Source organism: Calypte anna, chromosome 28 (genome assembly GCF_003957555.1).
Source record: "Calypte anna isolate BGI_N300 chromosome 28, bCalAnn1_v1.p, whole genome shotgun sequence".
In the NCBI taxonomy this organism is placed as follows: Eukaryota; Metazoa; Chordata; class Aves; order Apodiformes; family Trochilidae; genus Calypte; species Calypte anna.
The window spans coordinates 3365391-3393359 of NC_044273.1; the positions used below are offsets into that span (position 1 = coordinate 3365391).

The 27969-nt window shown below is 50.7% G+C and overlaps 2 protein-coding genes across 4 annotated transcripts; one reads left to right on the forward strand and one right to left on the reverse strand.

Annotated features, from left to right (window-relative positions):
• The first annotated feature begins 971 nt into the window (after positions 1–971).
• Positions 972–5594, forward strand: TMEM161A (transmembrane protein 161A). The gene is made up of 12 exons (XM_030466523.1): positions 972–1013; positions 1705–1808; positions 1901–1981; positions 2185–2282; positions 2377–2533; positions 2850–3001; positions 3097–3157; positions 3267–3410; positions 3870–3983; positions 4153–4327; positions 4411–4507; positions 4883–5594. Exons 1-12 carry the CDS (start codon positions 1011–1013, stop codon positions 5143–5145), a joined length of 1449 nt encoding a protein of 482 aa, XP_030322383.1. The 5' UTR covers positions 972–1010; the 3' UTR covers positions 5146–5594.
• A 1983-nt stretch (positions 5595–7577) lies between these two features.
• Positions 7578–27962, reverse strand: SLC25A42 (solute carrier family 25 member 42). Of its 3 annotated transcripts, XM_030466511.1 has the most exons (9): positions 27895–27946; positions 18548–18670; positions 17413–17524; positions 16366–16437; positions 15248–15273; positions 14233–14399; positions 13486–13602; positions 12854–13005; positions 7578–12423 (listed from the first exon to the last, which is right to left on the reverse strand). In XM_030466511.1, the coding sequence occupies exons 2-9, from the start codon at positions 18629–18631 to the stop codon at positions 12098–12100; spliced, it is 1056 nt and encodes a 351-aa protein (XP_030322371.1). In that variant the 5' UTR covers positions 18632–18670; positions 27895–27946; the 3' UTR covers positions 7578–12097. The 3 variants fall into 3 exon arrangements, with proteins under 3 accessions (XP_030322371.1, XP_030322373.1, XP_030322372.1); XM_030466513.1 differs by lacking the exon at positions 16366–16437 and having other exon boundaries at positions 27895–27962; XM_030466512.1 differs by lacking the exon at positions 16366–16437 and having other exon boundaries at positions 18548–18675; positions 27895–27943.
• Between the last annotated feature and the right edge of the window lie 7 nt (positions 27963–27969).

Below are 27969 nucleotides of genomic sequence, written 5' to 3' on the forward strand. Positions count from 1 at the left end.
TTGCCCATGGGTGGCGTTGGGGGAGCTGTGGGACCCCCCAGACCTGGGTCCCCCAAGGCAGGGGGCTGCAGGAGGAAGAGACATCTGGTGGGAAGCACATCCCGTTGCCTGGGAGATGGATCTCCATGGCAACCCCCAGGGACCCCAGCATGGACCAGGGGCACCCCCAGCACCCCCTGTCACAGGGGTAGGGTGCTCCTTGGTGTCCCAGCCCTAAATGACCCCCAGAACCATGTCGTGTCCCAGCCCTAAATGCTCCCCAGCACCATGTGGTGTCCCCAGCACCCCTTACCCACTGTCCTGCACCCAGAGGGCTCTGCCCTCTCCTGTCCTTCCTCTGGGGCTCACAGGGAGATGTAGGTGGGCAGCAGTAGGGTGAGCAGGGTGTCACCAGGGGACAGGAACCCTTTTATCCTACAAGGAGGACACGGGCACAAGGAGGTGGCAGGCAAGGTGGTTACAGCATCGCTGCTCAACAGTGGGGGGTGAGGGGGGGGTAGGGCCCTCAGCTCACCTCTTCAGGGTGTTGGAAGAGGATGAGAAGGCCACAGGGATGGAGCTGCTGCCATCCACAACCCTGTGCCCTCCTGTGCCCCCAAAATACAGCACCCAGGGGTAGGTGTCACCGAGCCTCAGCCTGAACGGGCTCTTCAGGTGCATATACGCACCCAGAGGCGTGCACACACACACACACACAGGCTGCAGGCACACACACGCGTGACATTTCGCGTCTCTACGTCCCCGTGAACTCTGCCGGGACTCTCCCGCCGGCCCTTCCCGGCGCCACCGGGACTCGAACCAGCGACCCTGGGGCCGCTTCAGGACCACAGCTCCCAGGGGGCCGCGTCCGCGGAACCGGCCGCTGCCGAGGCCCCGCCCCCGTTCCCGTTACACCTTTCCATTGGTCAATCAGCTGCCAATCAGTGGGAAAACGCCAGCGGATTGGCTGAGGCGCGCCGGCGGCGGCGGGGGGCGGGCTTCCTGCGGCCGCCTTTGCGCTGACCCCCGGCATGGTGAGTGCGGGGCGGGGGGAACGAGGGGGAACCGAGGGGGAACCGAGGGGGAACGGGGGTGTCTGCTCGGGGAGGGGGGGGCATATCCAGGCTGTCCGGGAGGATGCGTGACCGGGGGGTGCAAACCCAGGAGGTGCAAGTCCGGGGGGTACATGGTTGGGGGGGTTTATGGGTGGGGGGGTGCATGGCCGAGGGGGTGCAAGCCCGGGGGGTGCATGGACAAGGATGCCTGGGTGGGGGGTGCAAGTCCGGGGCGTACATGGGTGGGGGAGGTGCATGGATGGGGGGTACATGGGTGGGGGAGGTGCATGGATGCGGGGTACATGGGTGGGGGGCACATGGGTGCGGGGGTACATGGATGGGGGGTGCAAGCCCGGGGTTGCATGGACGGGGATGCCTGGGTGGGGGGTGCAAGTCCGGGGGGTACATGGGTGGGGGGGGTGCATGGCCGGGGGGTGCGAGCTTGGGGTGTCCAAGAGGGGTGCAGGTCCCCAAGCTGCCATCCTGGGGGGGTTCCCACCCCCGAGGGTGCCATCCCGGGGGGTGCCCCAGTGCAGGGAGAGGGTTTGGGGGAACAGGCAGCCCCAGTCCTGCAGCCTCTTGGGGGGCTCTTGTCCCCCCCAAACCTTCCCCCTTGGCTCTGGGGGGTGGGTGCCAGGCCTGACACCCCCCGGGGGGGTCCGTGGTGCAGGCAGTGCTGGGGGTGCAGGTGGTGGTGAGCCTGCTGGCAGCCAGCCTGATGCAGAAGCTGTCCCCACGCTGCTCCTTTGCCCGCTGGCTGCTCTGCAATGGCAGGTGGGTGCTCTGTGTCTGTGTCCCCTGCTCATCCCCGGGGGGTTTGGGGACACCCAGCCCTGCTGACCCCCCCCCTGTGCTCCCCCCTCTAGCCTGCACCGTTACAGACACCCCTCGGATGAGGAGCTCTGTGCCCTGGCAGGGAAGCAGCGTCCCAAATCCAGGAGGGAGAGGTCAGCTCAGCCCTTGCTCCTCAGGGATTGACATGGGGGGGGGGGGGGTTGGTGCCAACGGGGGTCACCCCAAGGTGCTGCCCCACTCCCCTGGGGTACCCACAAGCTCATGGCTGGGGGTTCTGGTGACAAGGAGCCCCCCAAGGTGGGGCTGTGCCACCCCTGAGGGCCACGCCAGCTCCTTGCTGCTGTTCCCCACGCAGGAGGGTGAATGGGGTGACAGATGAGAAACCCCTCTCCGTGCCCAGGGACATCGACCTCCACCTGGACACCAGCCCCATCACTGCCGTGGATGCTCTTGGTAACCCCCCTGCACCCCCAGCACCACCCTTGTGTGTCCCCCCCACCCCCCCACGGGTGTCCCCAGCCCCCGGTGCCATTTTCTGTGCCCCCAGTGCTGCGTTATTTCCTGGACTATCAGTGGTTTGTGGATTTTGCTGTTTACTCCACTGCTGTGTACATCTTCACCGAGGGCTACTACTGCCTGGTGGGTCCCCAGAAGGAGATGAATATTGGGGTGCTCTGGTGCCTGCTGACTGTTGTCTTCTCCATGTATCCTTCTGCCAACTTCTGAGGTGCCATTGCCACCACACCCCACACCCGGGAGAGGGAAGGTGCCATCCTCCTTTTGGGTTTTTTGGTTTGTTTTTTGCTTTTTTCCCCTATTAAGAACCAGTTGGGGTGGAAAACTTCCATTTCTGGATTTCTAAAGCTCTCTGAGAAGCTCCTAAGGTGCCTGCTCAAAGCCTTCCCCAGTGGCACTGACCCTAAGGATGGGGATGTTCTGCCACAAACTGATGAACAGGGGGGTCCCCCAGGTGTTGGGGGGGTCCCCAAACCCCCCGTTTCCTTGACCTCAACCCCTCAGCAAGGTCTTCTTCACCGTGATGCACCATTACTTCAGCTCAGAGGAGGGGGGTGAGCGCTCTGTCTGCCTCACCTTTGCCTTCTTCTTCCTCCTCCTCGCCATGATCACCCTGGTCATCCGGGAGGATTACCTGGAATTTGGGCTGGAGCCTGGTGGGTGAAAGGGGGGATGGGGAGAGGTGGTCCTTGGGGGGGGGAAGGGGGCCGTGGGGGGCACCCCACTGATATGGGGGGGTCACTCCCTGCAGGGCTGGCTGGTGTCAGCAGCAACCTGGAGAGCATCCTGAAGCAGAGGGGCTGGGAGTGGATGTGAGTTGGGGGCTGGGCAGGGAGGAGAAGGGTTGTGGGGGGGGGAAAGTTGTTTTTTTTTTGGATGCTGGGGTTGACACCTCCTCCTGGCTGTGCCTTCTCTCTGCAGGTTGCCCCTTGGCAAGTTGGGCTTCAAGCTGGGGCTGGTGGCTCTCTGCTCCTTCCTGGGTGCCTGCCTGACCTTCCCGGGGCTCCGCCTGGCCCAGACACACCTGGATGCTCTGAGGATGGCAGCAGACAAACCCCTGCTCCAGTTGGGTGAAATCCGTGGCTGAAGGAGGAGGGGAGGGGGTGGGTGCTGGCATCACAGGGAGGGGGTGGTCAGGAGCCCCCCTGCCTCAGCTTTGTGGCTCTGGGGTGGTGAGGAGGGGGGAGAGGACCTTGGAGTGGGTGTGGGATGGATGGAGTGGGTGTGGGATGGATGGAGGAGATGGGGAATGGATGGAGGGGATGTAGGATGGATGGAGGGGATGGGGGATGGATGGAGGGGATGTGGGATGGATGAAGGGGATGTGGGATAGATGGAGGGGATGGGGGATGGATGGAGGGGATGGGGGATGGATGGAGGGGATGGGGGATGGATGGAGGGGATGTGGGATGGATGGAGGGGATGTGGGATGGATGGAGGGGATGGATGGAGGGGATGGATGGAGGGGATGGGGGATGGATGGAGTTTTTTTTTGGGGGGTGGGTTCTGATGGTTCCCCTGCAGGGTTCTGCTTCACCTGAGTTTCCTGGCACCCGTCCTGGTGGTGGTGATGTGGATCAAACCCATCTCCAGGGATTTCCTCCTCCACGCACCCATGGGCAAGCAGACAGTGCAGATGTAAGCAGGGGAAACTGAGGCAGGGGGGAAACTGAGGCAGGGGGGAAACCGAGGCAAGGGGTGCACCACTTCTCCAGCCTCTCCCATTCAAACCCTCTCCATGGGGGAGTGTGGGGAGGGGGTTGTGGAGCACGGGACCTCTCTGGCAGCCCCTTCCCCTTGTCCCCAGCCTGTCAGACTCTGCCTACAACACCACCCGGCTCTGGACCATCGTTGGGCTCTGCCTGTTGCGTTTGGGGGTCACCCGGCCCCACCTCCAGGCTTACCTGGAGCTGGCCCAGCGTTGGGTGGAGCAGATGAGGAAGGAAGCTGGACGCATCCCAGCCCTGGAAATCCAGCGCAAGGTCCAGGGATGGGAGGTGGGATGGGATTTGGGGGGTTTGGGGGGGGGTCTGTTCTGCTGAACCCCCCCAAACTTGCCCCCCAGATCACCAGGATTTACTGCTACGTCTCCGTGGTCAGCCTGCAGTACCTGGGACCCATCATCCTCACCCTGCACTGCACCCTGCTCCTCAAGATGTTGGGTGAGGAGCTTGGGAATCCTGGAACTGTTGGGGTTGGGAAAGGTCATCAGGTTAACCCTTGGTTGACCGGGGTCAACCCTTGACCCAGCTTGATGGGGTCTGGGGCTCAACTGTGTCTCTGAGGATGTGGGGGGGACATGAGGGGGGATCAGAAGAGACCTGGAAGCCACCACCCTGACCTGGAAGCCACCACCCTGACCTGGAAGCCACCCCCAAGCCCTCAGCCTCCGAGGTGTCCCCAGGCTCTCAGTTGTCACCACCCTCATGTGTGCCACGAGCGTGCCAGGGCTCAGCTGTCACCTGGGGAGGGGGCTGCATGCAGCACAGGGACTGTCCCCCTCCTCCTCTCAGCCCTGTCCCCTCTGTCACACGCAGGGCACCACTCGTGGGGGCTGTACCCAGAGCCCCCTGCCCTCCCCAGGGAGGTGACAGTGACGGTGACACCGCAGCACCCCAGGGAGGGGGACGTGGAGGATGTTGGTGCAGCAGTGGAGCAGATCACGGGGGTCTTGGGTGGCATCTTCACCCCCCTCTTCTTCCGTGGGCTCTTCTCCTTCCTCACCTGGTGGGTGGCTGCCTGCCAGGTGGTCACCAGCCTCTTCGGCCTCTACTTCCACCAGTACCTGGCTGCCTCCTGACTGGGGCAAACTGGGAGCTGCCCGTTTGCCCAGGGCACAGGTGAGGAGGACATTGCTGCCACCAGCTCTTGCTGGGACAAAGTTTCAGACACAGCCAGCCTGGCACTTGCTCCTGTCACCACCGTGCCTGCTGTCACCCTGCTGTCACCCTGCTCCAGGATGGGGCCCTCCAGACCCCCTTCTCCCCCTCTCCCCCAGGAGCTGCTGCTGGGATTTAGGGGAAGGCAGCAGCTCCTGGCAGCCCTGGGACAGAGGAGGACTCAGGAGGGGGAATTGTCCTTGCTTGGTTGGGGGCTGGAGCCAGCACAGACTTTGGGGTTTGCTCTGCAGTGTGGGGTTTTGGAGGAGCTCCTTAGGGGGGGGGGTGTAATCCCTCTGCTTGGGGTGAAATCCTCAGGTTCTCCAGCTCTGGGCTGGCTTAGAAATAAAAGAAGGACCTCAGAGCCCCTTTGCCAGGCTGAAAGCAGTTTTATTTGCTTTTTTTGGGGGGGTGAGGTCCCATGGGATGAGGGCCTTTGGGTGAGCAGCAAAGCCCTGGAGATATTCTGGCACCTGAAGAGCCCCAAGGAGTGCTCCCTGCAGCCCAACTCCCTGCCTCTTCCTGCTCCTTCCTTCCCTCTGGGATCATCCCAGGGCTGATAAAGCTTATCTCAGCCCAGCAGTGGCTGCTGGGGTGGGGAGGGATGGGATCTGCAGCCCCTTGTCCATCCCAGCTCTTCCCCACTGCGTGGTGGGTGCTGGTCCAGCTGCATGAAAAAGGATTAACAGGTCTGGGCTGCTCAGAGAAAGGGAGAAGGGCTCTGATCCTATTTGATAGCCTTGTAATGGTCTTAATTCCCTCTTGCTAAAGGGCTGAGATGAGAAAGCAGGCCTGGGCCTGGCATTAACCAGGCTAATCCAGCCAGCCCTGCTCCCCCAGCCAAAAGAAAAAAAAAAAAAAAAGGGGAAAATTCCCCCCTTTAACCCAAAGGTCTAGGGAAAAAACAGAGCAGCACCACTCACCAGCACAGGGCTTTGGCTCCAGTCACCCCAAAAATGGGGTGGGAAGGTGCAAAGCAGCAGGCAAACCCCCCCAGGGCCAGGCTGCAGAGGGATTTGTCCCATCCCAAGCTGGTCCCCTTGCCTTGATGGCTCATTTATCTCCTTTTCCTTCAAGCTGTGGAGGAAGCAGGCAGGAGAGAGGGGGGGATGAGGTGGCAGGGGAGGCAGGAGGGTGGTTGCTAGGGCTTGGGGTTGTGCTGCAGTCAGACATGCAGACAGTTCCTCCCCTGAGATCTGCCCAGACGTGACCCTCTCAGGCAGGGACAATGACTGATAGAGTAGCCAAGAGCAGGAGACACAGCCACGGGCACTGGAATTGGGCCACATCAAATAAAATGAGAGAACCCCCCCATCTCCCTCTCCCCAGAATTATTTTAACTCTTTGGCATTATGGAAAAAAGGACTCGGGGAGAGCCAGGCTCTGGGGAGAGAGGCAGCAGCTGGGACCAGGAGGTGGTTCTGGTGCTGGCACCAGGGGTTGGAGGGGAACCAGGAGCCCAAATTCAGCCCTCTGCTCCCCCAGCTCACCTCCTGCCTTCAGCCCTGCTCCCCAAAACCCCACGGGCTTGACAAAGGGCTTGGATTGCTCCTGGAGATCTTTGCCATGGGGTCCTGGCAGGGAGAGAAGGAATGAGCTCTGCCATCCCACCCCATCCCAATCCCACCCCATTGCCATCCCAGTGGGTGTTGCCCCCCCTGCCTGCATCCCAGAGAACTGATCCTGCTTGGGAGAGTGGGAAAAGCTTCCTCAGGGCTGGCTGAGGGGCTGGCAGCCCATCCCATCCCAACCCATCCCATCCCATCCCATCCCAACCCAACCCAACCCAACCCAACCCAGCCCCAGTGGGTGCTCCTCAAGGCAGGGATAATATACATAATAAATACATATAATAAATACCAATGTATAGAGATATAACCCTGAAGCCAGGGACTATTCTCCAGGCTCCCTGCAAGGTTTAGTGCAAGTCCCAACCCCTCCTTCTCATCCCCCTGTGCCTCAGTTTCCCTTGGGGGTACAGCCAGGACATCTCCCTCCTGCCACCTCCCCACTTCCCCCCATCCTGGGAGCTGGTGAGGCAGGGACAGGGTCACATCCAAGCCAGAGCTGAAAAGCCCCAGCAAATGGGGGGTCCCCAAGCTGGGGGAAGCCATGGCTGAGCCGACAGTGCCACCTGCTGCCACTGCAACCCCAACCCAGGGGATGGGGACAGCACAAACCTCCCCTGCAGGACACTCTGAGCCAGCTCCAGAACTGCTTTTCCCTTCCTTTCAAGCTTCTCCCAACTCCCAGGCCAATCCTAAAGCACTTGGAAAGGTGCTGAATGCACCCCAGGTTTATTCCCCAAACACACACCATCCAGGAGGAGACACCCTGAGGAGAGCCTGCCAAGTCAATGATAATTTTTTATTAAATATACATCCTCTCTTGGCACAAATCTTAAAATATATAAACATTATTATAACAAAGTGTCTTCACTGCAATAAAATAGAACTCCAGATCCAAGAAAAGCAGTCAAAATTGACACACACACAGAACACACACACACACACACACACACACGTGGATGGGGAAGACACAAAAGGCATTTCAACAGTGGTTGTGCTGCTATGTGCATAGACCACACAGGGAGAGAAGAGTGCTGGGAATCCCTGTGTCCCATGGCATTGAGAGGGAAGAAGCAGCCCCTACAATTTTAACACAAAAAAACTAAAAGAAAAAAAGGCTGGTTTGTAAGAGCCCACCTCCTCCTCTGGCCCAGCATCCCAGTGTGTTCCCTCTGCCTGCCCAGGACTGGCACCAGACTCCCTCAGTTCTTGTCATTCCTCATCTGCTTTTTTTTGTGTTCAAGTCACCAGAGGGTGAAGGTGACAGTGCTTGAGTCCTTGGGGGCAAAAGATGCTAAAAAAGTGAACACAAGTACCACTCTTTTTTCCACAAAGGCTCTGAAGCTGCTGCTGGAGAGCACCCACGGAGTACCAGTGCTCCACCACCCATGATTTTCAGTGATTTCCTACCTGTCACACCTCTCCTGATCCTCCCACCATGGTCCTACCAAGCCCCAAGCCAGCTCTTCAGCTGCTCTGCCTTCCCTGGGAATGCAGGGCAAAAAAAAAAAAGGGGTTGCAAGAAGTCAGCTCAGATCCCACCTCTCTCTCTCTCACACATTCAAGTTCCCCAAGTGCCCCTCTCCAAGGGTTGGTGACCCCCTGAGCAAGTGGGTATCCCATGGAGGTATCAAAAAGAGGAGAGGAGAAGCAGCAGGATTTCACAGCTTGAGAAGGAAAGGTGCTAGGATGGACAAGTAGTTCAAGAACTTATCAACAAATTAAAAAATCAATTTAAAAATCAACCCCCAAACACTTGTCCCATCATTTAGTGCCTTCAACATCCTGCCCCCCACCCCACAGGCATCCCTGGAAGCCTGGTTGGGTTGTTTGGGCACAGCCACCAAAGCTGCAATTTTGTCATTTTTGGCTGCATTTCATTGGATCTGATTTTCCTGAAGTGCTAGTGCAGGACTAAAGGTGCAGAAGCAGAGAAAGAGGGAGATTAGATGAGAAAAATAAAAAGAAAAAGCACAAGTTAATGTTTGGCAGTTATGCATTGAGGAAGAGTGAGAAACAGGACTGGAGGAGAAAAGTATTTGAGAAGAATAAAATGGGAAAAAAAACCAATTATGGGTCAAGAAAAGGAGGAGGGAATATTCCTGTTAGACTTGTCTGCTTTCTCAGAGCTAAAGGCAAGAGATCTTCTTGGCAACTTTCCTCCCTTCCCAAATCAGCATGCCCAAAACTTCTCAGGCACTCATTCCAGGCAGCAAAGAGATGTGGAACACACCTCAATTCATGCAAGGATTAGGAAGGAAGAGAACACTCTGTTTCTCCTTTGCTACATTCAAATCAGAGAAGAAAACAATAAAAAAAAAGAGCTATTTAGAACCACCCAAAGCAATACCACACAGTTATTCTGAGCACTTTTGCCCAAGCAACAAAAGCACCAAACCCACTACAGACTGAATCCAAAGATCTGTCTCAGAACAAACACAGCCTGCAAAACCTTGGGGAAAAACAAAAAACCAACCCAAACAAACCATGCTTGGCTGAAATTCCATTGAATTAAAAATCAGGTGCAGCAGCTGAATAACTTCTCTGAGCCCAAGCCTGGCTGTGCTTCAGGTCTGGTTTCTCAGCTCAGAGGCCCCAGAAGCTGCCACTTCCAAAGGTTTCCCTTCCATGGATCACTCCTGATGGGGTAGAATGTCCCTTCTGCAGAGCTGCCCTCCAGTCCAGTCCCAAACAAGAACCTGGTCACCCAGTGTCAATCAGTCAGGACCCAGGAGGAATGAAGCCACCTCTGATGCCCCAGGGATGTTAACCCCCAGACACACAGATTCATGTTGGGCCAGCTGCTGGCACAGCTCAGTGCTGGGCTGTACCCCACTTTTTGGGAGGTTCAACTGCCTTAACATTTCCTCACTGGGCCAGAGAAGATAAGGACAAGAGCCCTCCAGCCCAATCCCAAACAAGAACCTGGTCACCCAGTGTCAATCAGTCAGGACCCAGGAGCAATGAAGCCACCTCTGATGCCCCAGGGATGCTCAGCACCCCCTAAAACAAGGTGTAGTGGGGAGCAGAGGAACCTGCTCTGATCTGAATGCCCCAACTCTGATCTGGATGCCCCAGCTCAGCTTCCTCTCCTCTTCATGTAGTACCTGTGAAGAAAGGACTGAGCTGGAAGGCTCCAAGCTGAGGGAGGACTTGGCATGTCCACCCAGACACACAGATCCATGTTGGGCCAGGCAGCTGCTGGCACAGCTCAGTGCTGGGCTGTACCCCACTTTTTGGGAGGTTCAACTGCCTTAAAATTTCCTCACTGTGCCAGAGAAGATAAGGACAAGAGCAGAAGTAATTGGCTTCTCCATTGGAGAAAAGAAATGGTGCTCTTGTAAAGGGCTAAACAAAAGTCCACTCACCTTTCACTAGTGATGGGAGAAAAAAAAATAGAGACAGAATTCATGCCCATCCTCCCTAAACCCCCTCAAAACACCACCACCTAACATTAATTACAAGGTAAATCAGTGACTGGGGGTTTGACAACAGAAATCATCATCATTTGTGGGCTTGGAGGCAGGAATGAGTGTGGTGACTGCCCTGCCCATCCACAACCATCAGTGTGTGATCAGTCCCACAACCTGCACATCAGTCCTTCAGGCTGCTGGCTCTCCTCCACAAAGCAGGAGGGTAGGTGCTCAATTCCTAGGGGAATATTTGGCATCAGAAGCAGGTTATGCCTCAAAGAACAAGTGCAAAGACAAAAGAAAGGAGAAAACTATTCCTACCAATCGTGCCATTACCTCCAGTCCCATTAATAAATCAAATGGTAATGACTAAAATATCTACACCAGAAAAGGAGAGCTTGTAAATTATGCCTTATTTTTCTTGATATTATACACTACAGACTGAATCAGCTGGAAAGGGATTCCTCATCTTGGTTTATCTAATCTGATTCTCAGAAAAGTCTGAAGTTTGCTCTGATCTCTCTTGCACTCCAAATGTAACACAGAACAAAACCACCCCTAAGCTCTATTTCCTCAAAGATGAGTTTGAAACAGAAACACTGAAAGGTACTTCACTCATTTTGGCACTGGGTATGATTTCTGAGGGGTCAATATGGGGTGTGGAGCCCCTTCTCCCATGGACACAGTGGGGCCAGAACTCTGGGAATCAAAGCCAATGGGTTTAGGTGTGAATGGAGGTGACACAACTGCCACAGCAGGTACCAAAAAAGAGCAAGGTTGTTCAGCAGCTTGGGTCAAGCATGAGTTTGCATTCACCAGATGTGAGCAGGCTTGTGGGAGAGGGAAGTCTGCATCACCCAGGCAGCTTTGAGATGTTTGTTCTTGCATCGTGTGTAAAGCAGCAACCATAATACTGAAGGACAAAACTTGCTTACATCTGAAGCCTGTAACACTTCTTTTTCTAGTGCACCAATGCTGCAGTCTCTCCAAGCCCTCAGAAATGCTGCCTTTCAAAAGCAGGGCAACAACAGAAAGGTTTGGGTAGCTCAAAAGCACGACTGCAGTTCAAGTCAATCCAGTTTGTGAATCCAGGCACAGCCCCTACTCAACAACACTGACAACAAACATGAGAAATTGATTTATAAAACAACTCAGAACTTTCCTCCCCTGCTATCTTAGGGTCTTTGGTAATCTCAGAGGGACACTGCAAGCAACAAAAACCCAGAAATGGGTAGAACATTTGAATAAGGGCAGGGTTTCTAGCCAGAGCTGACTTCCAGAAGAAAACCTGGACCTGTCAAATCCCACTGTGTCCTGTTGCAGGTAGAGGGATGCTCACAGGTCAGAGGAATCTGGAATTCCCTACAGACTAAACTGGGATATTGCACTTGGCAGACTGCCTCCAGCTAACACGTGTGCTCAGGAACTGCCTCCCAGGAGCAGCAGCCACTTCCCAGGCTCAGGGGGTTCATTCCCACAGCACTGAGTCCTCTCTTTCAGCAGCCACCTCTTCCTCTGCCCACCCAGACCAGGTGAGGAGCTGGCAGCAGCACAGGTTTGTTTGAGAGGCTCCACTCCTGGTATTAAAAAGAGTAAAACAGGAAGGTGAGGCAGCTACTTTAGAGGACTCAGTTCTACAGAACTGGAAGAAGAATTTTGTTCAGGAAGGAGTTATTTTCAGGTTGAGGTTTCCAAATAACTCAGAGGCTCGTTAGAAAGAGGGGGGGGAAAAAAAAAAACCAATCCAACAAGAGAAAACCAACAAAAACAAGAAACATGAAAGGTAAGTTCTTGGCTGCAGGAGAGCATGTGTGTGGAGTGAGGGAACATTAGCATTGCTGTTTCTACATGTGTTGCACTTTTCCCCAGCAAGGGCTGTGGGGATTAAGCTACTACCTTTCAACATTAGTGCTGTGCTGTAATTTACGGAGAAGGATCTGTGTCAGGTCAAAGGTGGTGAAGCTTATTCCCACTGCAATTGGACCTTTGACCCAATTCATGCTGAGTCCTTTGTACAAGCCACGGATTAGTCCCTCTTCTCTTATAATCTCCTGCATGGTGAGAAGGATGGAACTGTACGTGTGTCCCATGACCCCCGCTGTCTGCATCCGTCGGCGAACCACATCCAGGGGGTAAGAAGCTGACTGCCCAATCAAACCTGCACAGGCACCAAACAAAAGCCTCTCCGGAGGGGATGGCTGCAATTTCCCACTGTGATCTGGGAAAGAGAAAGTAGCAGAGTGTAGAAACCTTCTTGGAATAAACAGGTGGCTAAGAGCAAGCGGGCTGAGAGCTGAAGAGGAGGGCTATGGCTCCTGAGATTTTGTCCCCAAAATTCTTGGTTTGTTGGGGGGTTGTTAGCTGACTTGGGATGCAACCAAGTCCTTCTGCACCTTCTTATTCCTCTGCAAGACAGAGACACTATTTGCTTTTGGTTTTTGTTTTGTTTTGTTTTTTGCAGCTTGCCCTCTTCGTAGCCCAGAACTGGGGAGAGAGAGAGAGAGGCACAAAGCATCCTCTGCAAGCAGAGGACTTGGCAATTGGCTTCAAGGCCCAGAAAAGGCCTTTTACTACTGAATTCAAACATCTCAACTTGGCCAGTAAGCCTACACACCATTTCATATGGAAGCAAACCAAGTTGTCTTTACCTGCATGCAATTTCTTCAACGTCTCATAGGTGAAGAAGCTAAGCCCAGCATAGGGAATCACTCCAAGGATAGTTGGTGTAAATCCTCTGTACAATGTCTTCAACCCTTCCTCTCGGGATATTCGGATGAAAACCTGAACAATATTGCTGTACCTAGCAGGTGGACACAGGAAAACCAAATCTGTGCTGGTTAGTGACCACCCACACCAGTAACATCTCCAGCAGGACTTTCTGAAGGATCAGAAACAATTAATTAATTCTGCTCTGAGCTCATCAAACAGCTCAGAGGGGATTTCAGAAACCTGTCTGCAAAGGGAGAAGCCAGTCACCAGCTCTCCTCTAGCCCTATCACAACATTCTATCCTGCCTGTTTAATCTTTTCTGGAGGCTTTGTGCCAGCTGCCTCCCCAAGAGCCAACACCCAGGTTTGCAGTCTCCATCTCCATCCAAGCCCTGGACTACCCAGGCTCCTGGTTATTTAATCAGTGCTCAGACCCCAGCAGTAAGAGGTTTATTACACCAAAGGCTCCGAGCAAGAAGTGACCCAGAAAATGGGAATAAAGTCAGCTGACCTTCAAGGGGAGTTCTTGCATTTGGTGGGGGTGCTTGTACTTGCTTTCATCAGGCACTTACATCTCCTTCGGCGTGACAGCCATTCGAGCACGGACCATATCCAAGGGGTAGGTTAACATGGCAGCTGTTGTGCCTGCCAGAGAGCCAGCAATGAATCGAGGGAAGGGTGTCAACGCTCTAAAGTAAGGTGAGAGAAGAGACCAAAGAGATCACCTGGAGATGGAAACACCACGTGGCTTTGGAGGATGGCTCTACCCTACCGCCTACCGGAATCCCCTCCCTGCTCGACAGCCTGAAGAGAGTTGGGGGGCTGGGGGCTGTGGCAGCTGTGGTTTGCCACAGCCATTCCAGGTGGAGGTTTAAGAGAAAAAATCTCTGCTGAGGGCAGCAAGCCTGACTTGGGGTCTTCTCAGACACTACGTGGCCAAGAGCAAGAGGCTCGGGCCACGTGTGCAGCTTGGGTAACAGCACAAAGCTGGATCTCGTTGCTTCTCCTGCCAAGAAAAGCTTTTTGTTTTGCCTGCCCAGTCCCAGCACAGGGAAGTGCTCACTCAGTGTCTAGGCCACTTCTTGCTCACGCCTCTAGAAGACACAGCTCCTCACAAAGATCTCCCTGGGCAAGTCTAGAAGCCCAGCCCTTTGCTCAGCTCCCTCCCTCCCTCCCCTTGTGTTCTGCAAAGCCACCACGGGAGCTTCCAACTCAGCAGGCCTGCACAAAGCAGAGCAACGTGCTCCCTCCCTGCAGGTTCTGGTCCCACAGACTGCTCCATCCTCCTCTGCAAGGACCAAAGCCATCCTGCCTCTTACTTTCCCTGGAATCCATAGTAACTCCCCAGGAGTTGTTTGTACTCCTCGTGGGCGCAGAACTGAATGGCAGCGTAAGGGATGACCCGGACCATGGTGGCTGAGTTCCCTCTCCAGAGACTCCAGAAGCCTTCATTGAGGTAGGTGTGATAAATCAGCCTGTAGGCTTCCTGCAGGCAAAGGATCAAAGGTCAGGCAGGGGCATCATGATAAGAGAGAGTCCAAACAATTGAGGGGAGGGGTGGGGGAAAAGGTGATCCCACAGCTTAACCTCCTCAAATCCTCCTTCCCACCCCAACCACAGCGGGGCTGGTGGCAGCTGCTTAGGTTTGGGTGTCAGCTGCTTATGTTTGAAGCCTTGACTCCAGAGTAAGACAACTGAAATGTCTTCTCTGGGGAGGCTGAACCAGAACACATCAGAGCAAAAAAAAAAGATGGGGAGTCAGGAAGATGGAGTTTTAAATTCAAACCGTCTTCATTTCCCCTCCAAGGGCAAGGCTGGCCTGCTGCCTGCACAAACCACTCCTCAACCCAAATTTATCTGCTTAGTGTGAGACACAAGCATTTAGATGACACATATTAGCACAGCACACATGGAACAGCCCTAAAGAAAAGACTCAGCAAGCCATGAAAATGATCAGCTCCCAAATTCCAATTTCTGCATACACTGAAACAACCCCAGTGGTGCCTGGGGGAAAGAAAGCAACCAGCATAAAAGACCTAAATAAAAATAAATCCCTGAGCCATGCCACAACAGTTTTTGTCATGTCACAGGTAGAACTTCCAGTACTAACAAGGACTGAGGCCTCTCTGTGCTGGATAAGAACATGAAATGAACATGAAACGCTGTCCTAAGGAGTATTAGAAACAATAATGCCCTCTGTGCACTTCCACCATGAGTGCTGCTAAAAAACCCAAGCAAGAAAGTTAAATAAATACAAATAAAAGATGCTGTTAGAGCTATTACTACCATCAGTCAAACACCTCAGGTCAACAGGAGACAGACATATCACCTCACCTTGGCAGAAAATCTTTTTGAAGACACTAAAAAGAAAAAATGAGCATTAGGGCTTGCAATACATTTAGATGGATCAAAAAAAGAAAAAAACACACAGGCATTTTATCTAAGGCATAAAAAGAGAGGCAGATGAATTAAAGAGAAAATACAGATTCATTATGGTCAATCAAGATTTGCCACTGGTGTTTCCAAACTCTCTTTAGCAACTTAAGTTCAGTTTTCCATCTACTGTTATGGAAACACTCGGTTTGGGTCACACTTCCCAACTTTAAAACACTAAAAATAAGTTAATAAAACAAAAAAAAAAAAGCAAAAAAAATAAAGCAAAACTGCACTGACCACTTATTTTAGGAGAGCATTTCTATGCCCAGGCTCCAAACTAATACCAGAATCCAGCAAAGAAGGGGTCTGCTTAGTGAGGCTCCACGCAAGAACGGTTTCATCCTCGCACAACTCAAATGAACACTCAGTTTTCTTTCCTTGCATCCACTCAAACTGACAGCATCTCCTTAACTGTGTAATATGCAAGGCATTTGGAAGAAAGATTTATTTGGCAGCCAGCAGCCCTGTTTTGTAACATTCCTGCAGCAGGAAGGAAACCCAGGCTAAAACCTGAGCAGCAACGCTAATGAAACATGGTTCCAATTAAGTGTCTATTGCAGTTTCTTTTAAATTCCTTTGAGACTTGTAACCTCTCAAGTGTATCAATCACATGCAAATACATTTTCACCATGCTGCTTCTTTATGCAATTCCAACACTTTGGGGTTTTTTGGTTTTTTTTTTTAAAAAAGTGCATCTGGCTCTGCCACGGAGAAGAGCTCCGATCCCTGTCCCCCAGGAAAATCCTTCAGTCTCTAGCTGAAGGGACAACCTTCCTATGCATGCACGACCCAAAGATGCTTTCCCTCTTCACAAACATGGAAAAGGCCCCAGAATAAAAAGCTTTAGGAGAGCAAGAGGCCGAGGAATCCATTTGGTGCTAAGAAATTGGTCAGGATGGGCCCGTTTTAATCACAGCCTTTGCTGCACGTTTAATGGGCCAAAGCAAACAGGTCTTTTTATAAACTCAAGCCCTGCACAAATGAAAGGTGATTTATATGGACAGCTGTTGACTCACCCCAGCTCTGCAGTTTCCATCTCACCTCTGATCCTGACATTTCCAACCTCAGATGAACTACGGGTGTTTGTTCTGGTGGGAAAGCACAGCGTGTCCTCACCACTGCACAAGCAGCTGCTCACAGATGCAACCCCAGCCCCAGGATTTAGCTCCCTGCAGCTTTAACTCCCTGGTCTACATCCCTGCTATTCCAGACCTCAAGCCCCTGCTATGCTGAGAATGGAAATCATCTCAAATCAAAGTCAATTCCAAATTAAATCTCATCCAGGGATTAGATTAAACCCATCCAATTCGTTTAATCTGGGATGTCAACCAGATTTTAATTTCTTGGCCTCACCAAATAGCCACTCTATGAGCTCTCTGCACTCTTCCCTGCAGGGCAATCAGTGCAGCTGACAGCTCCTGCCCCAAGCCAGAGGAACTGAGCAGAGCCCACCATGGGGCTGAATCCCATATCATGAGAATCTCCTGTTCCCATCAGCTGAATCCCAGTTGATGCACTTGGCAGGTTCCAAAAAGGGCTCTGCAAGCCCAAGTTGGGTATTGCAGCTTCAACACCTCTTGCAGTACCTCCCAGCATGGACTTTGACTCTAACCAGACCAGTTTCAGCAAGGCAATGCTTTTCTCAGAAGGCTGGGTGCTCTTAAGGAGGCAGACCCTGGCATCCTGCCTTTAGCAAGAGACTCCAGCAGCTCAGTTACCTCCTTCCAGCATCACCACATCTCCTCAGCTTGCTCCTTTTCCCTCCCCACCTTCTTTCTCCAAACTGAAGAGACACAGAAATCCAGAGTGTTACCAACCACCTCCTCAAACTCTGCCTTTTCCTGTCTCTGCTTACTCTGCACTCCAAAACTCTCCTTTCTGTCACTGGGTTTCTCAAAGGAATCAAACAAGAGGTTTTGAGGCTCTGTTCACTGCAGTAACTGCAGCCTGCCAGGGCTCAGCAGACTGAAGGAGGGCAAAGTGCTGGCAACCATCAGAGAAGCTGGTTTTGGATTCTCCTAACAAGAAATTAAAAGCATTTTGCAAAAGCCAACAGGACTCACCTTGAAATATGATTTTTGTCCTATCCAGTGGAGCCACTGCTGTTTTAGCAACAGCACCAGCCAATGCACCAGACATCAGGGAGTTGAGTACTTTCTTTTTCTCCTGGTTACCCTGGAACAAAACATTGTTCAGAATGACACAGCCAATCCCAAGCCAAAGTTGTCACATTTTACCTTTGCTGCAGCATTTAAACCTCTCTCAAGGATTTGGGTCAAAATTTCAAGCAGTGAGATCATGAAGCACAAAGATTAAAACTTGTCTGCCCAAGATGTGAGGTTCCAAGCTCTGCCACCTCCTACATGGGCTGTTTTCTCCCCTCTGAGGATTTCTAAAAGCTAAACCACCACCTCCTCATGATTGAAGCATGTTGAGAAGTTTCTTCCTTGCCCTCCCATTAACACCCAAGCCCAATTTCCACATTGTTCCCAGGATCCTAAAGATTTTATTCTTTAGGATATACTCTGATAAATGGAATGGCAAAAACAGTGGGTTTGTTCTTGACCTTCCTGCCACAGCTCATATTTATAAAGCAGTTATCTTTACATAACAGAGGGGCAGCAGGCAAGTACAACAACTTGAAATCCAACACTGTGAAGGTTATCAACTGAAAGACAAGTCAAGGCAAGGCTTAAGAATGTTCACTTCTGATGTGCTTCATGGTTTCAGGGAGCAGAAGTATTAACATTGGCCTTCTCAGAGTGTTTCACAACTAAAAAGTTAATGCTCCTTACCAAAACCAGGTGGTTCAGGGCAATTTTCCCTTCCACTCTCTGCTGCTAAACACAAGGGCAGCACTGGGTGAACTTCAGCCTGAGTTTTGCTCTAAATCAGACCAAGGTTCAGTGTCACCACCTTTTCCACTCTTCCTAACAAGTCCACCAACAGCAGCAAGAGGAGGGAAACCAAAACCACAAGACATAACCCTGAAGAAGGGTCAGCTCTGAGTGATGCTCAGCCTCTTCCCAGCAGGCTGGAACTGCTTGGTTGTCCTCAGGAAAATCAAAAAATTATAGTTTAGGGGGGTGTGCACACCCCCTGCAACTCCCAGGCCCCAAATACCCCTGAGATGCTTCCTGTGCCACACTGCTCTTCCCTCAAACCTCCTGTCCCTCCCCAGCAACCTCCTGCTCTTACCTCTGGTGGGAGATGGGTTGATGGAAAGGGCTCCACATCCTGCTGCTTGAAATCCACTTGACCTTCTCTCACACCATTACCCATACCAGTTGCACTTACAAGTGGGCAGAAGAGCTGCAGCTCCTGAACTGGGAACAAGAGCAAAGCAAGAGTTAGTGACCAAAGTAGGAAGTCCTCAGGTAATAAAAAGCTCAAGAAGCAGCAGCAACCTACTCCCCAGGGCTACTTTCAGTAAGAAAACCCCTCTCCCAAGCTCCCAGAAAAGCATTTCCAGGATCCTGGCACCATTTCCTACTTTTAAATGTGTGTGTGTGTGTGTGTGTTTAGGGATAATTGGGTGCTATGTAAAATGTGGGTCAATCATATCCACTCTTTTCAGCCCAGAAGCTGCAAGTTCCAACATAAAACATCCACAGTTTCTAGAGAGAAGACTCAGATCCTGCTCCATCCTCTTCCATTGCTTACAGTGAGGATTTTGGTGGCTGCCCAGTCTGACTGCTGAGCATCTTGATATTGGAGAAGGGATAGAGAAATTCAAAAGCCAGCCTTGGGAAATGGAAAAAACCAGCCCCAGCAGTCAGTCCCAAAAGGCTGCCATCAGCAAGTGGAGGTTATTTTAGGGAAGAGAGAGAGAGAGATCCAATGCCTCACACGTGCTGTAAAGGCTATTTTGATGAGGTGGGGAGTTTGAAGGCAGCACAGCAGTGATTTCAGAGCTCCCTTTCTGCACCCTTGCAGCAGACCTGGGCCTGCAGCCACTCCACTGGCTTCCCTAGCTGGGATCCATGCTCTCCCACTTGCCTCATTCCCAGTTTGCTCCCCACCTCCTCCTGGATACTCCAAGTTGCTTCCCCTCTGTCCCTCTCTGGGAAAGCTGGGGCACAACAGCTTGCTGACTTGGAAAGGGCCATTTTCAGCCTCTTTTCCTTTGCCTTTTTTTAACAATCTCAAGATATTATATGCCTGTCAGCACCTTTCAGACTTGCTGACCTATTTTTTTCTCCCCCATCACTCTCATAAATGAGCTCCAGGCTTCAGTTCCAAACCCCCTCAGCTGCAGCAGGGATATTAACACAAAGCTGGAGAGGGCTCAGCTTTGTCTGTGTTCCTGCACGACCAGTTTGGGATGATGAAGCTGTTCACCACCCCTCTGCTCTGTCCAAGGGAGGACAAACACATCTGGGTACTTTTTAATGCCAGACATCACTTCCCAGAGCTTTGGGAAGACACAGATCCATGTGCTGACAACTCCTGAGGGGGTTTTTAAAAAGAGGAGGATGCTCAGAGAATAATAAGTCAAAAAGGTCATGGAAGGTAAGAAAAACCAAACCAAAACCTAAACAGCACCAACCCTTGCACTTGGAAAGGGCCATCAGAGATTGGGAACAAAACCTTCCCTAAGGATCAAGGGTAAAGATGATTCCTAAAACTGTGGAGCAGAGCACTTCATGAAATGATCCTGAAGAGCACAGACTGTTGATTATTTCTAATTACTACCTGTAGATACTTCCTCTCCTCCTTGTCTTGTGTGCCTGGAAAGTTTATTGTACAACAATGCCTTTCAGCAAAAGCAGGAAAGAAATCACAGGTAGAAATAGTATTCCTAGCCAGCTCAAAAAAAAAAAAAAAAAAAAAAAAGAAAAGAAAAAAAAAATCTAGGTCACAATATCAGATTTATCTCTACCAAAAATAAACCCACCAAAATAGAAACCACACTAAAGAGCTTTAGGAATGCAATATGCAACTTTGCTTTAAAACAGGAGTCTGAAAGATGATGGAGAATGAGATGACTGAAAGGAACTCTGAAAAACTGATGTTGCTAAGCTCAGACTTACTCTAAAACATCCACATGCATAGAGATGACACCCATTTACTCAACAATATTCCATCCTATTCAGAGATTTGCTTTTTTTTTTTATTTGTAGTGCCCTGAACACATCTGTCCCTATGCTCTGTTTTACACAACCTGCCCACATGCTCTCCATAAATACAGGCTCTAAACTGAGACCTTAAAGTAAAAAGCACATTTATTATTTTGACTCAGAGTTGCTCACTGCAAAGCAATGCAGCTTGATTGGATTTTGGAGGGGGGCTGGGGGAGTTTTTAACTGCACTTTGGCTTTTCTGACCAATACTGCAGACAAGAGCCACAGGGAACAAAGCTTTGCTTTCAAGTTGCAGTGTGAATTTGTGGTGCCTGGCCAGGAGAAGCCAGACATTTATTTTGCATATAGAGCAATCTGAGCAGATATAACAACCTGACTCACTCATTAAGTAATCCACTGAAACCCAGCAGGGAGCAGCTGGGGATTTTTTAAATCCTTGTATTTTGTGGAGCCCTGCACACAGTCATTACTTACGTTTGCAAAGCCACAGGAAACAAGAAAAAAAAAAAAAAAAAAGCTGTGGATTAGATTGATTTTTTTTTTATACCACACTTCTGTGTTATTTATTTTGCAGTTACATGGGTCCTTGTCACACATCTGGAGCTCAGCATTCCCCTAAGAGAAAATCCAGTGAGAAAACAAGATTTTTGGCCAAGGTGAGCTCAGAAGTTAAGGAGGTTTAATGAGTAACATTTGCTGGGCTTTTACAACAAAATGCAGGGTAGGTTATTGAAAGTCCAAAGCACTGATTCCAGCATCCAGCTTCAGTTCAAAAAAAAAAACCCCCCTGTAACTCAGGCCTGCTGATTCCCAGGCAGAGGTTAAGGATTATTTCCCAGGATTATTTCCCAGGCTGGGAAATGGGGAAGCTCAGCCCCTTTGGTTTGGAGTTGAGGATCTCAAGAGATCCTTTCCAACCTGGCTGATTGCTGGCAGGGGCATCTTTGGTAAAGTGAGGAACTCAGCTGCTAAAATCTGCTTTGGGATGGTCCTCAGAACCCTGGGACTCCTTCTAGGTCTCCTGGCCATGATTCTGGGAACTGCAGAAACATCTCTGACTAAAGCAAGGAGAGGGATGGAATCTGCAGAGGAAAAACCAGAGCATTGTTAGAGCTTTCCTTCCCTCCCTCCCAGCTCTCTCTAGTGGCACTTAATGAATACCTGAGCAAGTTCAATCAAGCTGTCAAATTGACTCCCTGACAAGTCAGACATTCTGCTTTTCTTGTTGGTGATTTTGATTAAAAGGCCAGGAGAGACAGAATCAAGTTATTCAGATGATAAAAGCAACTTCCTGGGAAGATTGTCTTAGAGGCAGGTGCCAGCTCATTGCCCACAGCAGAGAGTTCAGAGAAAAAAAAACCAACTCTAGCTGTCCAAGCTGCTTGTGAATCCCCCCATGATGCTGTATTGCATTTAATTAATTGTATTATTAAATTAATAAATTGCATCTATTCAATTAATTGTTTTAAATGGCACAGTCTTAGGATAATCAGAGCAACTTTCAGAGCCCACAACTAATAAATAAACCCAGGTTCTCCAGCTTAGGTGTGTACAATTAAAGTGAAAAAGTAAAGGTGAGGAGACACTTTCCTGTTTCAAAAGCAAACCTTACTTAAAAGCTTGACTTGATACCATACAGCCTGACCTGCCCAAAATATGTATTTTATGTATTTTACCAATTCTGCACGTGGAGATGAACACCACAAACTTCCAGGAGGAGGAGGAGGAGATTGGGGTTTTGCCTAAAATTCAGCTGCTGGAGGTAGAAATCCCACCACCCAGCTTCTCCACCAACATCCCACCCACTCTCCCAGACTCCAAACTGCCTGTAAATAGCAAAATAACTACAAAACAGACCCAGCCAGTAGAGTTTTCACATTACTCCAGCATCAGAAACCAGAAGAAGCCCAAGCATCCAGCCCAAAGTCTGGATGTTTGTCTGATATTCTCCAGTGGAATTTAGACCTCTCACTGAACACAAAGATTTCTGCAAGAATTCCAGCTATCCAGCAAGAAGAGCAGATCCACTGCAAAGCAACCACCCAGCCCCACCAGCTTCCTGCATCTAACAGCAGCTATTTGCTAAGAAATGTTTGCTTTTTTTCCTCTCAGACAACCCCAGCAGTCATTAAGAAAAGTAATTCAGGAATTCTGGCTGGGGGAGTGCCCTGACAGACAGGTCATGGCAAAACCACATTGCTTCAGCAGGCAAGATGCCCAGAAAATCCACTGGATCTGAAGAAACTGAGTCCTGCTATCCACTGCTCTACCAAAAACGAGGAGATAGGAATTAAGAAGGCTTTTTTTTTTAATTATTATTTAATAATTGGGTGTTGTGCACCTACCATACTGCTCACTCTTACTTAGGGGAAGTCAGAGTTCACCTCTGGAGCAGAAATTGAGTTTTATTCAGGTGAAGTGACTGCTACAACTCCATTCACAGGTGCCAGCTTCCCTCATTACCCACTTCCTAATTCTTTTTTTTTTTTTCCTTTTCATCTATGATGTCCTTATCACCACTAATGAAAGCAGCTAATTAAATCAGGACAAAAGAAAACCAAGAGAGTACCTGCAGACATTTTCACACCTTTTCCCAAGCAGGCTGAAGTTAAACAGTGCCCAGGGATGTTGCTCAATTAGTTTTCCTTCAATTAGTATTGTTCAACTGAGCAATTGAGCCTGCCAGAAAAAAAGGTCTGGGAAGAGCTGAGATTACTGCAGCCTTAAATCCACCCTTGGAGCAAAAGCATCACAGAAAATCACAGAGAAAAGGGCTGAAACCCTCAGAACAGGGGGGATGAGCTATAACTAGATGGCCCCTTGAGGTCCATCTTTGCCTTCCAGTTTGATTAAGTCATTAAAAACCAAGAACAGATATGCCCTGCAGACTCAACTCTCTTCAGTCACATTCATCTCTGGGCTGCACACAAATCTGATCCCAAAACATTAAGCTATGAATAGTTCATTGCACTTCTTCCTTTCAAGGCCTGCACAGAAGCTGTTACTATGATTTGAAAGCATCACTGACTGAAAGACTAAATTACAGTATCTGGAAGAGTTTAATTTTTTTTTTTTTTTTAAACATCCTTTCCTAGCTCCAAAGTACAACCCCAAAGCTCCCTCAGCCAGGGAAAACTCCAGTCTGCCAAGAAAAGTCAGGATAAAGATATAAATTCTTTGCATGGTTTTAGGTTACCTGAGTTGGATTAAACCAGCTGCTGAACACTGAGAAATGGTTAAATCCAAACCTCTGCTAGCAAATCCAACTGTATTATTCCAAGGAGCCCAGGAGCCTCCTGTGTCAAACCAGGCTTGGAAGGAAAGCAAGAAAGAGAAGAGAGCAGCTTGGCAAGGAAAAACAGTGCTTCATTCTTCAGTTCCTCAAAGACTGGTGTTGGGAACACCTCAAGTGTGCTTTCCACAGCAAAAAAAATAATAAAAAAAAACCCAACCTGAAGAGCAGGCTTTATCTGCAAGACAAACAGCAGCTTTATCAGAGGGAGAAGGGGACTGAATCCCAGGGGCCCTCTGCTGAGCCCACTCCCTTTGCCAGCCAGCAAGTGCTTTCCTTCAGGAACAGAAGGCAGAAAACCAACCAAGCAACAACAGAGGCCAAAGCCTGAGTGTCCCCTGTGCTCAGATAGTCCCCTCAAAAATCATTTTGCAGAGGAAATGTCATAAAGAAATGACAAGCAAATATTCTCTGTGACCTCTCGGTCCCCAAGCCTCCTGTGGAAATTCCAACTTTCCCATCCATGGCTCCTGGATTGATTCACCTGAATGTCACCACAGGCACACACAAGGTCCCAGAGAGGCAGAGATTATTATTATTTTGTTTTTAATTCCAAATGAGATTCTTTGGAATACAAGCAGTCCCCAGTCAATCCATGAGCAGCCTTTGCCAGAAACCATTTCATAGAATCATAGAATCATAGAATCATAGAATCCTAGGGGTTAGAAGGGACCTCGAAAGATCATCTAGTCCAACCCCCCCTGCCAGAGCAGGGCCACCTAGAGTACATCATGCAGGAACGTGTCCAGGCGGGTTTTGAATGTCTCCAGTGAAGGAGACTCCACGACCCCCCTGGGCAGCCTGTTCCAGGGCTCTGTCACCCTTACAGGAAAAAAATGTTTTCGAATATTCAACTTGAACCTCCTGTGCTCCAATTTACACCCATTACCCCTTGTCCTATCACTGGTCATCACTGAGAAGAGCCTAACTCCATCTCCCTGACACTCACCCCTTACATATTTGAAAACATTGATGAGGTCACCCCTCAGTCTCCTTTTCTCCAAACTAAAGAGACCCAGCTCCCTCAGCCTTTCCTCATAAGGGAGATGTTCCACTCCCTTCATCATCTTAGTAGCTCTGCGCTGGACTCTTTCAAGCACTTCCCTGTCCTTCTTGAACTGAGGGGCCCAGAACTGGACACAATACTCCAGGTGCGGCCTCACCAATGCAGAATAGAGGGGGAGGAGAACCTCTCTTGACCTACTAACCACCCCCTTTCTAATGCACCCCAGGATGCCATTGGCCTTCTTGGCCACAAGGGCACATTGCTGGCTCATGGTCATCCTCTTGTCTACCAGGACCCCCAGGTCTCTTTCACCTACACTGCTCTCCAGCAGGTCAGCCCCCAACCTATACTGGGACATTGTGTTGTTCTTCCCCAAATGCAAGACTCTACACTTCCCCTTGTTGAATTTCATCATGTTTCTCTCTGCCCAACTCTCCAGCCTGTCCAAGTCTCTCTGAATGGCAGCACAGCCCTCTGGTGTGTCAGCCACTCCTCCCAGCTTAGTGTCATCAGCAAACTTGCTGAGGGTACATTCTATACCCTCATCCAAGTCGTTGATGAAGATATTGAACAACACCGGTCCCAGCACCGACCCCTGAGGGACTCCACTAGTCACACACCTCCAACCAGATTCTGCCCCATTGACTACAACTCTCTGACTCCTTCCTTTCAACCAGTTCCTGATCCACCTCACTACCTGATCACCAAACCCATACTTGGTCAACTTATCTACAAGGATGCTGTGAGAGACGGTGTCAAATGCTTTACTGAAATCAAGATAAACCACATCTACTGCTCTTCCATCATCTATCCACCTAGTAATTTCCTCATAGAAGGCTATGAGGTTTCAACCCAACACTGGGTAATTACCACCTCAGCTCTAGAAGCCCAGCAGTTTCAATTGCCTGTGGGGAAAGAAAAAAGCAAAAAAAAAAGCAAAAAGAACTCAAAATCTTCCATCATTAAGCAAAATGAGCCAAAGTGTGCCAAGCAGGAGTCATTTCCTAATGGCAATGGGCTGTGCAGAGTCATGTTACCCACCCTGCTGTCCTACTCACTGGATCCTACTCAAGGTTTAGCAGCAACTCTGCTGCACCAAAGCAAAGTTCAATGAATTTGGATTATTTTCTGGTAGCACTCAGACATGGCAAAGCTCCAGCATTCGCTGCAAGGAGCAGCAGGTTGAAAGCACAACCTAAAGAGCTCCTCTGCTGCTGGTTTATTCTGCAACCTGGAGGAAGCTGTTTGCATTTCAGCTGATCACACAACATAACCTCCCTTCATCCTTCCTAAAACACCCACTTACACATCACCTGGAAAACAGAGAACAGTGTGAAGCACTGGGATGGATTGCACATAAAATCTTCTTATTTTCACATAAGATTTTCACATAAAATCAATACATCTTTCTACAACCAGCAGCAAAGTTACCAGAAGAAAATTATTCCTGGTTCCTGAGTTGGTTTTTTTTTTTTTGGTTATTTTTTTTTCTACCAGCAAACCTGTCTGACCTGTACCAAGCCCATCTGCTTCACCAGGTAACCACACACTCAGGGTTGAATGGTGCTCGCCTTACCTTTTATCCAACCTCCTGAAGCCCAGCTGAACACCAGGCAGACCCCAAGCACCCCCTTGCAGTAGGGAACTGCCCAAGCCTGGGTAACAGCTACAGCTGAAGCTAAAAGGAGATTTTTGCAGCTCCTGAGCTGAAATTCCTGGGCCTGAAGCAATCACTGGGGCCAGAGGGTTCCTGGTGAAGCCCAACACCAAGGAGAGCCCCAATCCCCCACCTCTCAAGCCCAACATTGAGAAGTCCTCAGCAATGATTCTGATTCAGAGTCAGCCTAGAAGGCTGTAAAGATGCTCAGAGATACCTAAAATCCAGCCCTGGTGTTTTAGACACCCAAACATACAAATATTTAAAAATACATTCACTCCCAGGTCATTGGGATGGTTACACCAACCCTCTGGCACCTCCTCAGCTGCTTCCCAACACCCACAGACCTCTCCTTGTTTCCTTCACACCCACCCCACCTCTCCCAAACCAGAGGCATTTAAACCCCAGAATCTTTCCAAAACACTCCAAACTCCTCAAACCACAGGAAAAAAAAAAAACAACACAGCAGGAGCACACAACCTCCAAAAAAAGGCTTTGGGTTAAGGTAACCAGAAGAACCAAAAAAATAAATAAAAAAAAAAAAACAGAAAAGCCAACTCAGGGCAGACTCCAAACCCACTTTACAAAGTTTGCTAAATTAACACCCACCAGGAAAAAAGCTGCTCAGCAAACATCTCCAGCTCCTGCAGACTCCAGGGGAGGTTTAAGGTCAACAAAACAACTGCAGCACCAGCTCTCTGCATTTATTAACCCTGGGCAATCATTCCCAAGGGTTTTCCACCTGTTTTTCTGTTACACCTTAAACCCCAGAGCCTCCCAGTTCCACGACTGAAGGCGAAACAAAACTCCCCCCCTGCCCAGCAACTTCTTTGCTTAAGGCTGGGATGGCAGCAGAAGATGCTGAGAGATGGGTGCTCCAGGGCTCTCCCCTGCCCTCTGGGACCCCCCCCCTTCACCTTCCTCTCAGGTTGGCATTGACTTAAAAACCACAAAAATAACAAAAAAAAAAAAAAAAAAAAAAAAAAAACACACACCAAAAAAACCCCAAAAAAACCCCAAAAAATCACCCCCAGCACGGGGTGCTCCTCAGCAGCTGCTTTGCTCTGAAGGGGATGAGGAACAGAGCCTGGGACAGACACACACCTCAGCTGGGCTGGCAGGGGACAGGGGACAAGGAGGGGACAAGGAGGGGACAGGGAAGAGACCCCGGGGCCGCATCTCAGGGGTCCCAGGGCCAAGGCCGCTCCCCCGCAGCCCGGGGTGTGTTCCCGCTTCTCCCCCCAACTCCCGACTAGAAGGTAATGAGGGCGGTAAAACCCGAACGGCGAGACCCGGAACCCCCGGGACAGCCCCGGAGGGCAAACGGGGAGCGAAGCGGCGGTGACCCCGCGGGGAGGCCGCGCCAATGTCACCCGGCCCCGCACGCAGCCAGCCAGAGGACCCGGAGCCGCCCGGCCCTAAGGTTGGAGGTGCCGGTGATGGGTGCCTGGGGCCGTGTCAGTGCCCGCCGAGGGCCGGAGGGTCCCGGGGCCGCCCCGCACTCACCGGCTCCGCTCCGCGCTCGGCGCCGCCTCAGCCGCCGTCTCCCCGCGGCCCCCGCGCCTCCCCCTCCCTCTTCCC